The sequence below is a fragment of the Photinus pyralis genome, unplaced genomic scaffold, assembly GCF_008802855.1.
Source record: "Photinus pyralis isolate 1611_PpyrPB1 unplaced genomic scaffold, Ppyr1.3 Ppyr1.4_LG3a, whole genome shotgun sequence".
Classification (NCBI taxonomy): domain Eukaryota; kingdom Metazoa; phylum Arthropoda; class Insecta; order Coleoptera; family Lampyridae; genus Photinus; species Photinus pyralis.
Genome location: NW_022170509.1, coordinates 1,118,131 through 1,133,319, shown reverse-complemented (window position 1 = coordinate 1,133,319; position 15,189 = coordinate 1,118,131). Strand labels below are relative to the sequence as shown.

At 36.1% G+C, this 15,189-nt stretch overlaps 1 protein-coding gene across 3 annotated transcripts; it reads left to right on the top strand.

Annotated features, from left to right (window-relative positions):
* The first annotated feature begins 231 nt into the window (after window positions 1-231).
* LOC116165273 lies at window positions 232-14,940 on the top strand. Of its 3 annotated transcripts, none has more exons than XM_031479564.1 (2): window positions 232-376; window positions 13,168-14,940. In XM_031479564.1, exons 1-2 carry the CDS (start codon window positions 328-330, stop codon window positions 14,361-14,363), a joined length of 1,245 nt encoding a protein of 414 aa, XP_031335424.1. In that variant the 5' UTR covers window positions 232-327; the 3' UTR covers window positions 14,364-14,940. The 3 variants fall into 3 exon arrangements, with proteins under 3 accessions (XP_031335424.1, XP_031335425.1, XP_031335426.1); XM_031479565.1 differs by lacking the exon at window positions 232-376 and adding an exon at window positions 11,404-11,588; XM_031479566.1 differs by lacking the exon at window positions 232-376 and adding an exon at window positions 12,475-13,052.
* The last annotated feature ends 249 nt before the right edge of the window (window positions 14,941-15,189 follow it).

Here is a 15,189-nt window from a genome sequence, read left to right as displayed (position 1 = left end):
GTCCAAATCGAGGACACAAACATATTATGTAGTGGTAATCTCACGTAACTATATGTTACTTGTAATGGCCGCATTTCGTTTTAGTGTCCCTTTCTCCGCTTTCATCGGTTTGCCACTACTTCGCGGACCAGGTTGCAACTAGGTCACTATCGCATACTTTTACATCCCATCGAGTGGGAGCTTGCATGCACATGAAGCAAAGTAATACGAACTCTTGGTGAGAGAAGACGTGTGTAGTGATGTGCATGAAGTGCAGTGTCGTGAACGTGCAACCCTTTCATCTGAACTTCACTTTCGATAAAGTTCCCGTTTTTGACATTTGTACCAATGCTTACCATGCATCCCGACAATGGAGTTATTTTCTCAACGGCACCCAGTAAGTAAATCCTCCCTTATTTCATTAAAAGAGCGCCCACCACACGAAAAATGGGAACTTAAATTTGGCCATGGAAAGTTCTCCTCCATTGTTTTCAAATCAGAATTTTTCAAGTATCATCGACCCCAATTTCGCGGTGCATTTTTTAGATTAAAAATAAATTTTTAAATGTATGTGTTACATACGCCAATGGTAACTGGCTGCAAACTAATGTTATTTTTAAAACTGCAACGCAATTTTCGGGGAAAAGTGCATCTTGGGCCTTGAGGAAGACGAGAGGAGAAGGGTATTGGGGTTAATGACAAAGCGGTCTTTGCACATTGCACGCGAATTTTATTTTTAAAATAATCTCGGGGCGTCGTAAGATGCCTTTTTACCACCGTTTCATACGGTTTCGTAACGAAAAGACAAATATGGTGTAAGCTATATCTATACATAATAAGATTATTTACTTTTGTCGATATCTAAAGATGTAACCTGGTTATGTTAGAAATTGATAAATGTCGTCACGATCGTTACGATTTCCCACTGACCTTCCTGTTGAATGGGTGAACTTGCAATGCTTCGATTATTGGCAAATTGTCTGTTTTTGATTTACCAAAATCGAGGTCAAACACTTTTTTTATATTACTTAGTTAATGGTCCGCTACTTTTAGAACTGTTCTGTCATTCATTTTTCACTTATTTGCATTTATTAACAATACTGTAATGGGACGTTTTAAATGGTTGGATCACATCGCCAATAAATTTGGCTTTGTGTGCAACTCATATAGTTCAACGTACGTTAAATTTGACGTGCCAAATCGTGATCTAACGCGTTAAAAAAATTTTAAATTCGCTAAATTTGTAACGTGATTGAGCCGTACGTGTACATTTCAGTTTCCAAAAGAATTTTCTCCACACATTTTCAAGTAACGCGCAACCCCACATTTTGGCTCGATGAAAATTTGGGACACTCGTGTAGCACCAAATATATCCTTGATTTAAATAAACAAATTACGCATTTAAATTATTTTAAAAATGATGACACGATAACTTGAAGGGGCATAACATCTAGTATTAGCCAACTAACTTCTCAAGCAGGGTGCTAGGCTAGGATAAAGGTGACTGTTGTACCAAGAATTCGTACTTCCGTTTAACCGTGAATATGTGAACGGTCTAGTTTAAAGGATCTAGACCTTCATTTCAGTTTTTCATGGCTTTGACCTTTAGCGAAGAGAGTACTCAATAGATTTTGAAACTGGGAGTGGAAGAAGTCTTGCATTGTTCGCATCGTTTCGATTCTGAGAAATATGTCAAAACGAAGATAAAGGTTACTTAATCCCGGCGTTTGAAATGTAACGCTAAGTACATTAATTGAACTTTGTGTAATAGTGATTAAACAAGAACAACAATAATATGAAGCGTTTAATCGAGTTTTTTTAAGATAATCCATATGATAAAATTGTTCTATTTAGTAACTACCGCGTTTTATCAACTATTGCTAAAAGTACATGTGCGCCATTGCATATTTTTCACGATAAATGCAACGAATCGAAATGGGAAAGGTGTGGGTACAAAACAAACCTGGAAACGGGTAAGCTAAGAGGTCGCTTAACCGACCTTGTCATAATACTATCAAGTCAACCTTTTACTATACATAAGGCTGTTAGAAATTTTTGGTTAAACGAATCACGTATTTTATAACCTATTCCTTATTATGCAATAACTACTTGTCTGCCTTCTATTTATTTTTGTCCGTAGAACTATACAAATCCAGATAAGTAATGAATATGAATTCCATCACAATGTACCCTAGCCCCATTTTCCCTTTATTTTTGTCGAGAGATAGTGAAAAACTGATATGTGCCATACCCATATGCACGTAATAATTGCTACTTCCTTTACTCGAGTAGGTATCCAACCGATAAGATTATTCAGTATGGCGGAGAAAAATTTCTTTTACAAATCGTTTACATTAGATCATTATCGAATCCTTTAATTACATGAAAAACATAATTCACTTACTTTACCATTTCCTGTATCTCGACCTTCGTCTTTATAGGCCTACTTAGTTGTCTGACCTTTATTTGTTGCTAATACGTTCTGACCTGCTTATTTCTTATATGTCGAAAACCTTCGAAATGTTTATTACATTTATATTCAAGTACAATATAACGTTATTACACTTAGTCATTAACGTTCAGTAATTACATTTATTTATGATCGATTTCATTAGCTACACCCGGTTACACATGCATTGTGAAAAAATTTAATTTGCTCCTTTTCGTAATGGTTTTTTGTCAGTTTTACAAAATTAAAACAAAAGCAGGGGAGGAAAACCCTTTCACCGTCCATTTTAGTGATGCAACTGTTTTTTATCCACAAATGACGCAAACGAATATAATCACTAATCTAAATTGCGTCTTTGAAAATAAAAAATATTTAAATTAACAACATACCTTATATACGACCAATTCAGTAGTTGTGGCGTCAGAGGCTCTATTTCATTTTTATTAACAAACGTTACTTAACATTTATACGTCAGTAATACAATTATTCGCGAAAATAAACACAACTTCCCATTAATGAAGTTAAAATGACACCGATTGGGAAGTGAAGAAAAGTCTCGAATTAAATGCGCTGAAACCAATGAGTAAAAAATCATATACCATGCGTAAAGCAAAAGGGGTTGGATGGTTCCTAATCTCGAAAACCGTGACTGTTCGCGTCTTTTTAACTTTCTACTGGCTAGTTTAAATTCTTTGATCTTTTATTTTGTTGGAAATAGACCAATTGTTATATGTAAGTAAGGAATACAGTGAGGAGACTAAATGTCCACACGTTTAGTACCTAGCATTAGCTCAAAAATAAACAAGCATTATCAAAAAAAGGAAAAATTTGAAGAAAATTCAGCACGTTAGTGCCTGTCACTAGGCCTGTCAAATTGTCCTGAATGGGGCGGAACGGGGCAGATTTTATTTTTCCTGAATTATCTGATTATCGACGCAAAGGATACCTACATAATATAATTTTGTTTTTGAAAAACCACAACAACAAAACACATAACAATCATAATAGTTCCCAATGAAAAGGTCTACATCTCCATATCGTGGTTCGTGAAAAAGTTCATTTACTCGAAATGATCACAGGTCAAGAAATAAGGCGCGGTTGATAAAAGGTTGTTATCTAAATGTTAAAAAGCTTTTTTAACTGTACATGTTATCTTGGCAATATTAAACAAAACGTCATTTTTAGTTTTAGTAGAAAAAATGTGTAGCTGAAATTTCGCATGTATGATAATAAACAATGAAAATGAAGTTCGCCAGCGCATGCGCAAAACCGATTATTTACCTATTACACTAATTTTATTTTTATTAAAAGTATCTGTATTAAAATTTTATTTGATCCGAGGGGGTATCTGTCGAAACTACGCCAATCACCATACCGAAATTACTCGCAATCGGAGTTGTAATTGAAGAAATCCTGATGATGGCTTTCTATGTTAGTCCAAAATCCTAATATTCAGATAGAATTTGACCCATCTTTACCAAATATGAAAGTGGTAAACTTACGTAGGCACAAACACGGACCCTACTTCGATAGAAAGTGCCCTAAAAGGTACCTACTAGTCATAATAGTTCACTTCGAAGAACTGATTATTCCATTTCGTCAATGAAATTGCTATTTCCAGTTGGACCTTTGGACATTCGAAGGATATTTGGAAATTTTGGCGAATTTTGTTTAAATTAGACAGAAATGCGCCAAAATTGGCCTATAAGTTTTATAATTTGGCGTACTTTCAAACTGAAAAATATGCTATCGTGGTCGCTTTGTTCGTTTATCGGTGCGTCGTCTATGCTCTCTTTTAAAAAATTTCCAGCCAAAAGCAGAAACCTCCGGCTCCTATTTTTTCTGCGAGATCCAAAACAAATTGTTGTGTCCTACACTTTTTATGATCGAAATTATCAATACAATCAAAACGTCACATATTGGTTCATCTATTTTGGTAATATCTGTGAAAAAGTTGAGTTTTAATAACGTGATAACGTATTACATTTAGAGGACATCTCCACGACGTAGGTGTAGACTTGGTAGACGTGTACCTATCGTGGAAGTAATTATGAAACATGTATACACGCGTCGTCATATTTGCTGAAGTAAATCAATTACGTATGTAAGTGTTTATGGAATACCATTGCTCGGTTTCATCATTCACGTGGTGGAAGTTACTTAATTATAATATCCGCAGCGCATATTACGACAACTAGCTTAAAAATTATCCAAAATTTTCGAACATCCTGTACATATCGAAGTTATTAATGTGTTTGTTTGAACGTTTTTTTAATTATATTTCGCGGTCATTGTAACTACATAATCACGCTGTTATCTGTTTAAATAATACGTAACTCTCAGTGAGTTTAATAAAAAGATTACGTTATTTATTTGTTAGTGACAAAAGACCGTCTTTATCTTATACACTGAAATAGAAAGAATGAGAGATACTTTAACACTATCATAATAACTAAATGTTAATAATGTTCAGGTTTTTCCACTCTCATTAAAGCTGGAAATTTGCGATAAGTGTAGCGAGATTTAAATAATAAAATAAAATATCCACCACGTAGTTTGAGCGTGTTGTTCAAGTCGGCGGAAAATGTGTCGTTAACCTTCCTAAATAAACTTTTGAGCTGGCGTTTGAGTAAAAAGCTCAAAACGTTCAGATTTAACTTCTCATGTCCATCCAACGTTGACTAGAAGTTTCTATTCTAATCACCTGTTGTTACCAAGGTTTATCCACAATAATATTTTGCAAAATATTATTTATAATATATCGATAATGGACAATGAACTTATAAACTTTTCCATATGAACCTAAATAATCGTTTATTATATAAAATTGATTTTGCAATCATCACAATGTGTCGCGTTGAGATCTATACGACGGAGTTATTGAGCTTTTGTAGTTCAATGGCCAAAACCTTGAAAACACAATTATGTTATACAAACGTATTATAAAATCAATTTTGTAATGTGGCCTTATAAATGCGGACAACGTGCACAACACACTAAAATAAAATTTGTCAAAACTGTCAATTGTCTCTATACAGGCTGTCCCGTTTTTTTTTCGAAATATTAAGAAGATATGTGGAAGACAGTGACGAATGTGCTACTCAAAAATATAACTTACTCCTCCTATACGATCTCTAATAATTCTTTGGACATATTTCCATCAATATAATTTCCACTTAAAGTTTAATTGTTATTGATCTAACTATATAATTGGAGTTCTACGAAGTGCTTATAATTAATCACATAAGGTATACTTTTATCATGGTGCAATTTTTCCAAAGTCATGTTCAATATTTGCTTTAAAATTGTCCATCACTTCCCGGATAACTGCTTGATTTTTTCGATCATAAGATCGCAATATACTTGTAATCAGTGCAGTTTGTTTAGTCACTATTCCGTTAATTTATTTGTATTAGATCGTAATTCGTTTGTTTACCATGTGGAGAAATTGTTAGATTCAGCAACACGTGTGTTTGTTATCAGTAAATGCAAAATCAAACGTATCGTGTGGTCGTTCGTTATCTGCGCTTAACTGGTAACAGAACAAAGGTAAAAGCGTGTGTGATTGATGTTTTTAATTAGACTGATGGGTTTTCGCGAATTACACGAAATTGGCCACCATTTCCAATAAAAACTTCTGATCTAATTATTCAGCGATATAAGCTCATCCTCAAAGCATCTGGGCTTGGCGCTTGAACTGAAGAAAACATAGTCGTTTGCCTAATTTAAAACTATCACTATTAGCCAAGGCAAGTTTGAAAGCTCTGTTATCATAATAAAGAAATCTGTTTTACACGCAAAACCGGAAGTACCAAAACGATGTTTATAAGTGTTACACAACAAAATTGCTATAATTTTGATCAAAGATAGCATAGGTCACAAATTTGTTATTAGGAGCTATCAGTAAGACAAGAGGTCATGCAAAGCGACGTAGTAACGTAATTTCGTTAGAAGAAAACTTACGATGTAGCGTAATGATGGTTCTATATTACATCTCACGGTGAATCCTCTGAAGAAAATGTCATGACCTTCTTATAAAATCTACCACGCATCTGCAATATATGCAGATCCGAAGGTATTTTTCGGGTTACCATGTATTGCAGGATATTCCAAAATTGGGCTACTAAATTCCGTTCGTTTTTTGTAAGCATAGCAGCCATGGTATAGAACGTGCAACTGGAAAATAACATTAAAATTAGAAATAAAATAAGTACAATCGGTTAGTTTAACACACATCATCTCAAACTAATTCTTTTTATTACCGATTGAGTAGTATGTTGAGCTTTAGTTTTTCGTTTTCAGTAAAAGAAATTTTTGGAGTTTAGGTATCTTACATGCATCTTAATTAAACAAAATTAGAAACCCACCTTTACATTTATTAGTTCAAACTCTCCAAAGAATAAACCCCATTTACCATTGGAGCGACGCTACATAGGTACCTACTCTACATCGCATCGCTTTAAACGCTTGCCACTACTACGCGCACATTGTTAAGTAAAGCGATAGCAGGTAGAGGTCGGCGTCGGTGTGACCTTTTTATCTTTAATAACCAATACCTTATCGAAAAGTTAAATATTTTTTAACAAAATAGCCGTCACTTACATAAAAATCTTCTAGAACCAACCAATCCATTATTTATAACGTCTTTAGTTCCCCAAACGCTCTTTTAACAAGAAAGATTCCACATCAATAAAGCCACCAAGTGAAATATGTACTATTGTTTGTCATCTACCCATCCGGACCGGTTTTTAGGGTCCCATACTAGCCTCAGTTTCCCTTATCACCTTTAACGAGTTCGATTATTCGAAACTCTACTTCTGTATCGACAAATGGCAATCGAGCTTTCACCAGAAAAGCCTGGAATTAGCAGTTGACCACGTAGGCCTCAGGAGTCCAACGTACGGGAGAATGCAACAAAGGATGTTGATGAGTTACCGTCGAATATACTATCGTTAATACTCTACTCCATGAAGCATTTGAATGATACGGGACCCGTTTTACCAGATTTACTGGAATTGGGTAGCTCACGCACCAAATGCTTATGTTGTTGAAAATTATCGCCCCATATCTATTTTATGCAACTTCTCCAAAGTTTTTGAAGCAGTACTATACAAAAAACTTTATCAACAATTTAACACGCAGTTGTCTAGTTACCAGCATGGTTTCGTTCCCAATAGATCAACTGTTACAAATTTGACTTGCTTTGTGCAATATTGTTCTGAAGCACTAGATAATAGACAGCAAGTTGATGTTATTTACACAGATTTCAGCAAAGCCTTCGATAAAATTGATCATAACATTATTTTAAACAAGCTTGTCGAATATGGTTTCAGTTGCCCTATTGTTCATTTAATGAAGTCATATCTAACTAACCGACGTCAATTTGTTTCCTATAACGGGCATGACTCACAATCATTTATTCCTACATCTGGAGTGCCGCAAGGGTCAACTCTTGGTCCCTTTCTCTTTTTAATATTCATTAACGATTTACCCTCCGTAATTTCATCTCAGAGATTATTGTTTGCAGATGACTTAAAAATTTTCACTAGGGTCACAAGCCACAAGGAATGCGAGAGCCTTCAAAGCGATTTAGAAAGTGTTTATAATTGGTGTAACGCAAACAGGTTCGATACAATTATCAAATTCAAAATACACCCTTAAAAAGAGACACTCAAACAAAGGATTTAGGGGTTCTGTTCGATAACATGCTAACATTTAGCTTACACATTGATACAATTGTTAGGCAATCTTTTAAAACCTTAGGTTTTATTATACGCATTGGTTCAGATTTTGCAAATTTGTCAACTCTTATACTACTTTTTTCTACATTTGTACGAAGCAAGCTTGAATATGGTGTACTAGTATGGAATCCAGCATTTAAAAAACACGAAGAATGCCTAGAACGTATACAACGTCGTCTTTTAAAATATGTAGCATTTCGCTGTGATGGATACTACCCTACAAGAGGCTACCCACAAAATCTACTGCTAGAAAGATTCAATCACAGATTTAAGATTTAATCTTTTACCACAGATTTAAATATACTTAAAAGACGTAAAAGAATAAGTGTGTCGTTCTTGTACAAATTATTATGGAATGAAATTGATTGTGTCACATTACACAATTAGGTATGTAAATTTCTCTGTGCCTCGTTCTTCCTCCAGGCATTTCCTAACTTTTAAATTACCCTATTGCAGAACAAATCTCTTACAAAATTCCCCAATTTATCGAATGTGTCATAATTAGAACTCGGTATGCGATACTGTTGATATATTTAACACTAATTTAAAATTTCTTATAAGTATGATCCAATAATTTTTGTCTTTTTCTTTTTTGCTTTTGCCATTGTACTAATACAATTTCTCGTATTTACCGATATTGTATTTTGATTTATGACTTTATTTTGTTTATTGTATAACTCTGTTAACAATTTTCTTTCGCTTTAGTTATAAATCTATCATTATTATTTTTGTTACATTTTTGTTAATTTTTCTATATTACTGTGCGGCTTTTATTGAACAATATTAAAGTTTGTCCTGTATTTAGACTAGATAGTCTGTTTGGACAATAAATTATTATTATTATTATTATTGTCGGTGTTTCTTGTGAGAACTCAGGTCTAGCCTGGTTAACTAATCGCACGGATTAAAATCAAGTAACGATTAGTGTCTGTGTCTGGTGAAGTTATGTAGGGTTCTAAAGAAAAATAAAAAATAAAATAAATATTCACACACTCACATTGGAAATCTAGAGATAGTATGTAATTCATACTTACCAACATAGCTATTAATGGCCCCAATAGTCAACGCTATCAGGAAAGAAGAAAACAAAACAAAATATCATTATAATAATTCCTGTACTTTTATTAAATAGAGTTTATTGTGTAAGTGTTTCTTTGGCTTTGCGTTTGGGTTGAATACGAGTGGGTTGTGATAACGTGGTGTGTTTATGTGAAGAAGGAGTTTTGTGTTTTTTAACTGTGCTAGGACGTGTAACTTTATTGGGTGGACCTGTCTTTGTAGTGCAAGTTGCGTTACTTGTATTTATGGTGTTTCTTTGTTGTAGAGGTTGTATTTGTGTTGTTGCTTGGGTTATTGATGGAGATATTACAGTATTTTGTGAGCCTGTGGTGCTGTTAAGGTTTTTGCGCTTCGGTTGTATACGAGTGGGTTGTTTCTGAGAAGAAGGAGTATTGCGTTTTTTAACTGTGCTAGTAACTTTATTGGGTGGATCTGTCTTTGTAGTGCATGTTGCGTTACTTGTATTTATGGTGTTTCTTTGTTCTAGATGTTGTATTTGTGTTGTTGCTTGGATTATTGGTGGAGACATTACGGTATTTTGTGAGCCTCTAGTGCTGTTAAGGTTGCTGCGTTCGGGTAAAAGCCATAGAGTGAAGCAGTCACCCCACCACTGAAAATAGTGACTACTGAGCCCCACCACCACGACAAAGTGAATCCCATTGTTGGGTAACGAAGTGGCAGATATGCCGTTGGAAAGCTTTCAAGGAGTCCCGTGGAAATGCCTCTAAACCCAAAGTGTTTAGTGCTGTTGAAGTGCTAAAATATTCGCCTTTTCTCCCGTATGTTCTGTTTTCGGGAGTGATTTTCCCGGACCATGTTTAAACTGCGAAGAAGGTTCAGAGTTTTTAAGGAGTTCAGCTCAATGAAATGACTTAAGTTTGCGAGAATTTGATTAAAGTTTCCGAAGTCTCTAAAGATTTTCGAATATTGCGTTTCAAGTCTATTTCCTTCTGTTGTTTGAATTAAAGCTTTTTTGCGGTTTCTGCTAAAACGCTCATTCGAAACTAGTATTAAATAACAAGTAAGCTGTGCACAACTCTTGTACATATCTAAACCCCAAAATAGCTCAGTAAATAATAGGGCCGTCCGCTCTCGCCGGCCCCTTAAAATTGGTGTCTGTTTTTCCAGCTGAAATACTCAATTTTTTAACTAATGCTTAAGCCCAAACGATTCGTCAGAAGAAAACCCAAATGCTAAAACTTATATTGTATAGGAATTTGTTTGGTTGTAATAGGATTTGATTTATCTTTTGCGTCACGAATTTTGGGTTACCGATCCTTCAATTCAGATCAGCACAGGTACAAAGCGCAAGGGATCAAAAGACCCTACAATTTTCTCGGGAGCAAATATCAATACATTAGTACATTATAGAAAAGTAAAGGTTGCCCGATTAAAAATGCGCTCCTTTGAGCATTGTTAGCTTCGTAAGACTCATTCGTGTGCAAACTGGTCATTTATTCAACTTTCTTTTCAAATCGAACTGAATTTTCTGTTCTTGATGTTCAGATGCTGGTTTAGCTTACAATTTTGGGAGTTTGTCCAAATTAGCAATCAGCGGTAGTCAGTCGGTTAGTAAATTATAGCCCTTAGTCGAAGGGTAAGAATGGCAAGTATTTTGCACTTGTATATTTCTTTGTGAAGTCTAAACTGCGAACCATCAGATCCAAAATCAGAAATTAATTACGCAATATTCGTTACACGTGTTATGAATTTGTGTATTAAGTTGGGGTTCCAAGTATTTTTGGAAGCTAGACAAGGTGCTGCATTTTATTATTAACAGGGTGTTTGCCTTACGTTGCTTGCGGGAGGCTAAGAAATTTGGAGTGCCAACAAGCAAAACGCTGTTGAGGCATTAAAAATGGAAACATGTTAGGGCTTTTATTTATTTGAGTCGCATTTAGTCGTAGCGCGTGTTATAAATTTCCCAAAGAAAAGCGTATTATGTAGAACACACTATCAGCGTGATATTATGTAATAGTTAAATTCCAAGCGAAGACGGCGGTCCTAAATATTAAAGAAGGCACACGACATAACACGAGCACATTACGTAACCTAAGAAGGTGACCTGTCAGATCTCTGATTGGTGACTCATTGAGGGTGTTGTCCTCGTCTCCCCCACCGTTCATTGTGATTTTCCCCTCCTCTCTGAGCGTCGCGACTCGACTCACGCGTCCACAGATAGCAAATGCGACTGTTAAGTCAGGAAAGCTGCACGTTATTGCGTTAGTTAAGTTTCAATCGCTCTACGAAAAAGTTACGATTTATCTTGTGCTGTGACAATTGTTTTGAATAAAGACTTGGAAGATTTCTTCGCGACTGACAAGGAGTAGCAGATTTTCAAACGTCCGAGGACGTAGTTGGTGAGTTTTATTTTTGAATGAATTTACGCGCTCTTTTTATATTCGCGCGAATTTTAAAAGGAGGGTGAGTTTACCGGCTGTGATAGAAAACGTGGGTCGACTCTTTGTTATTCCGCGAGGGAATTCCTAAGATTAACGCAACTATTTATTAAAATTGAGTAACACAGTGACGCAATATCGTTTAAAAGTGGTTAATTATTTTCTAGTAACTGTTGCGTTGCCCTGAACCATCAAACTTTACCGTTAGTGACTAACTAATATGATTTAATCATAACATGAAGTCATGCTCGAGTGTTTTATTCATATTCGGATATTGCATTGAGAAAAGTCCTTTGTTTTAAGCTCCTTGTAAGTGTGATGTAATATCAGTTATCCTTATCGCAACTGAATCGAGATATTTGTAGTATTGGTCTCGATTTGGTTCGTTCATAATTTTGTCGATGAAATAGATAATAGCAACCGTGCAGTTGATTTCTTGCTGCATGAACTAGAGTTCCACTAGCCTACTTTTCCTTGTCGATTCTCGGTCGCTCGTCTGCAAATTTGCGTTTCATGATTCGAAAAACTCGCCTACAAGTTAGTGGGATTCCTTGTATGCGTGAGTCAGATTTTTACCGGGGAAAGTCCTTAGTAAACGGGAGCGATTCATTGGAAAACTTCTTATCGCATTGCGTAATTTGAACAGGTTAATTAGAAATGTTATTGGGAAAATAGAACAAACGAGAGTGGGCCGAAACTTCGAGGAATATTTTTAGATCAGTTTTGTAACGCTTTGTTTTCAACTAGACGTCCTACGTCATTCTATAGTTAGAGACGAATTAGAAATTTATTTTATTTTAATTATAATTCTTAAGCGTGAATAAAGAGAAATTGTTGTCCGACAACAATGACTCACGTGCGTTAGTCTCATTAGAAATTTTAATGTGACCACTTTTATTCCTAGAATTCTTTTTTCTGTCCTTTAAATTATTATTAAACACCTTTGTTCGCAATTACATTGTTTGTTGCTAATTTAACTCAATCCGATAGCAACCGTAATACACGACTTTTTACCTCCAAAAATCCCACTCTTTATTTTGATATACTGCGTAGTTTTCCCAATTTCCTTTCCAACGCTAAAAATACTTTTGGAAATTAACTATACGTATAGGTCAGCGCTTTCCAAGAATTTTTGTGTATTACACAACATTATGTAAATCGCCTAACGACTTGTTCTATCAATAAAACGTGCGGCTGAAAACGTGGAAAGATGCACGTGAAACCAATCACGTTGTTAAGTCTTACCACTACGTAATCGATTTTCTCGAACTTGTGGATGTGCCCTAAGTGATTCATATCCGTTCTCGAATTCTTGGCGGTTGCTTAAGCCCGTGTATCATCATAATTGTAGAGGGGCTTAGGCAATGACCTCTCCAAGGATATTACGATTAAAGTATAAACATCTCTAATAGCGTGCTTCAACAGGTATCCTTTGGAAAAAATGTTAAAAATTAACTGCAGCAAAGACGTCCTTGAGTGCACTTGCAAAAACCAGTTCGTCCTTTTACGGTCGAAACTAATAAATTCTTAATTGTTTCAGATGTTCTAAATCAAAGGATAATGGTTGCCGAACTAATGGGCCGAGGTCAAAGTGGGTCTCCAGTGAATGGTGAAATACCCCACGTGAATTCCAGTATGCCAGCCAGTCACGGACACGAGGGGTTATTAACCAGCCCCGCTCCCTCTCCAGATGCAGACAGCTATCAGGCATATAATTTATCACAACAAATGAAACACAAAGAATTATTCTCACAAAGAAAACAGCGCGAATTCATACCAGATAGCAAAAAAGACGACAGCTACTGGGATCGGCGCAGAAGAAACAACGAAGCCGCAAAACGTTCAAGAGAAAAACGCAGGTTCAACGATATGGTCCTAGAACAAAGGGTTGTTGAACTAACCAAAGAAAACGCCATCCTCAAAGCACAACTGGATGCCATCAGGGAAGAGTTCGGGATCTGCGGTGATAACGTCGTTTGCGTGGAAAAAGTAATGGCAAACATGCCAACCAGTGAACAAGTATTAACCCTAACAAAACGTCCAAAACTAATCAACCCATCCGCTATGTTCGGTCACCCCAGTCCCAGCCCCATCCCCACATCTGTGATTCACCAACCCGTTCTCGCCCCATCCCCACCGCCTATACCTCACCCGCACCACAACATGATGCACCACCCCGCCTCCCACCACGAATCACCCTACAGAGAACACCCCGATTACAATCCCTACTTCCCCGCCTTCCATCCAACTCCAATCTGTGATTCCAACAGTGCCCTTAACCTTTCAAGATCTCGATCAAGACCCCAGTCGCCCTACGAAATCTCCAGTAATTCCGGAGACGAAGGTGCACCGATGGCTTTAACGACAGAAGTGAACAACAGCCTCCCTCTAAAGCTTCGCCACAAATCGCATCTAGGCGACAAAGACGCGGCGACAGCCTTGCTATCCCTCCAACACATTAAACAAGAACCAAACCTTCGAGCCAGCCCCTCGTGGGACGCCGAGGGTTCAAGTGACGAGCGCGATTCCGGCATATCCTTAGGGGGCGAATGGTCGGCCTCCCAAGCGGCGGCCACCTTACAAAGCCTTCAAAAACAATCTCAAGCCACCCTACAGGATGCGGAACGAGATCCCCAAACCAAAAACAGACTGCATTCAGAAATCGTACGTTTATCGTCCGAAGTCGCGCATCTCAAATCAATAATGATCCGCAAGGATTCGAACGGAAAACACTAGGTGTTGTTACACTAAAATTAATTGTTGTGATTACCAAAGGGCCACCCGCCCAATATCAGCGTGTTATTTTAGTTTATGGATATTAAATACCGCTTGTCAAAGTTCCATTTTTAGTGCTAAGTATTTATTGTGAGGAGGTGACGATGCTGATTAACAATTTGGGGCAACTTTCGAGGCATTTTCACTTTACGCATTAAATACTGTTTTTTTATCGATCGACTTTGTTGTTGCGGATATATTCCTATCATTATCGTTGTTCTTATTTCAGATATAACCTAATTATAAAGTGTATTATTGTTTCGCTTATAACTTTACATTTTTCGCCAATGTATTCGTTGTAAGCATCATCATTGCATCACCAAATCGAATCATTTCACCTCATCTTATTATTATAATTATTATTAATGTACCTATTTATTTTTAGTTGGAAATGTGTGATTTTGTAATTATTTATCTTAGAGTTAATAATTTACATTATTTATAATAAATTATATTTACTTTTGTTATGGGCAGATTATCTGTTTATGCAATAATATCTAAATGAGAAAAATCGTCCATTAAAATACTTCAAATTAAAGTGTGTATGTTTTACAAAACCACGTGAACCTTATAAAATGTTTTCATTTGTATTGACGATGTTTTTATTTTTTGACGCTTTGGTTCTACGCAGCTTTGTTAATTGTAGGTAAAAGAAAATATTTGTTATATTTTCGTATTACCCCCACATGTATCCTATTCTGTAAGGAATAAATCTTTGCATCGTTTTTTTATTAATTCTCTGTTTTCATTGCCGTATGATTACACCATGACCATGCACAATATTGCG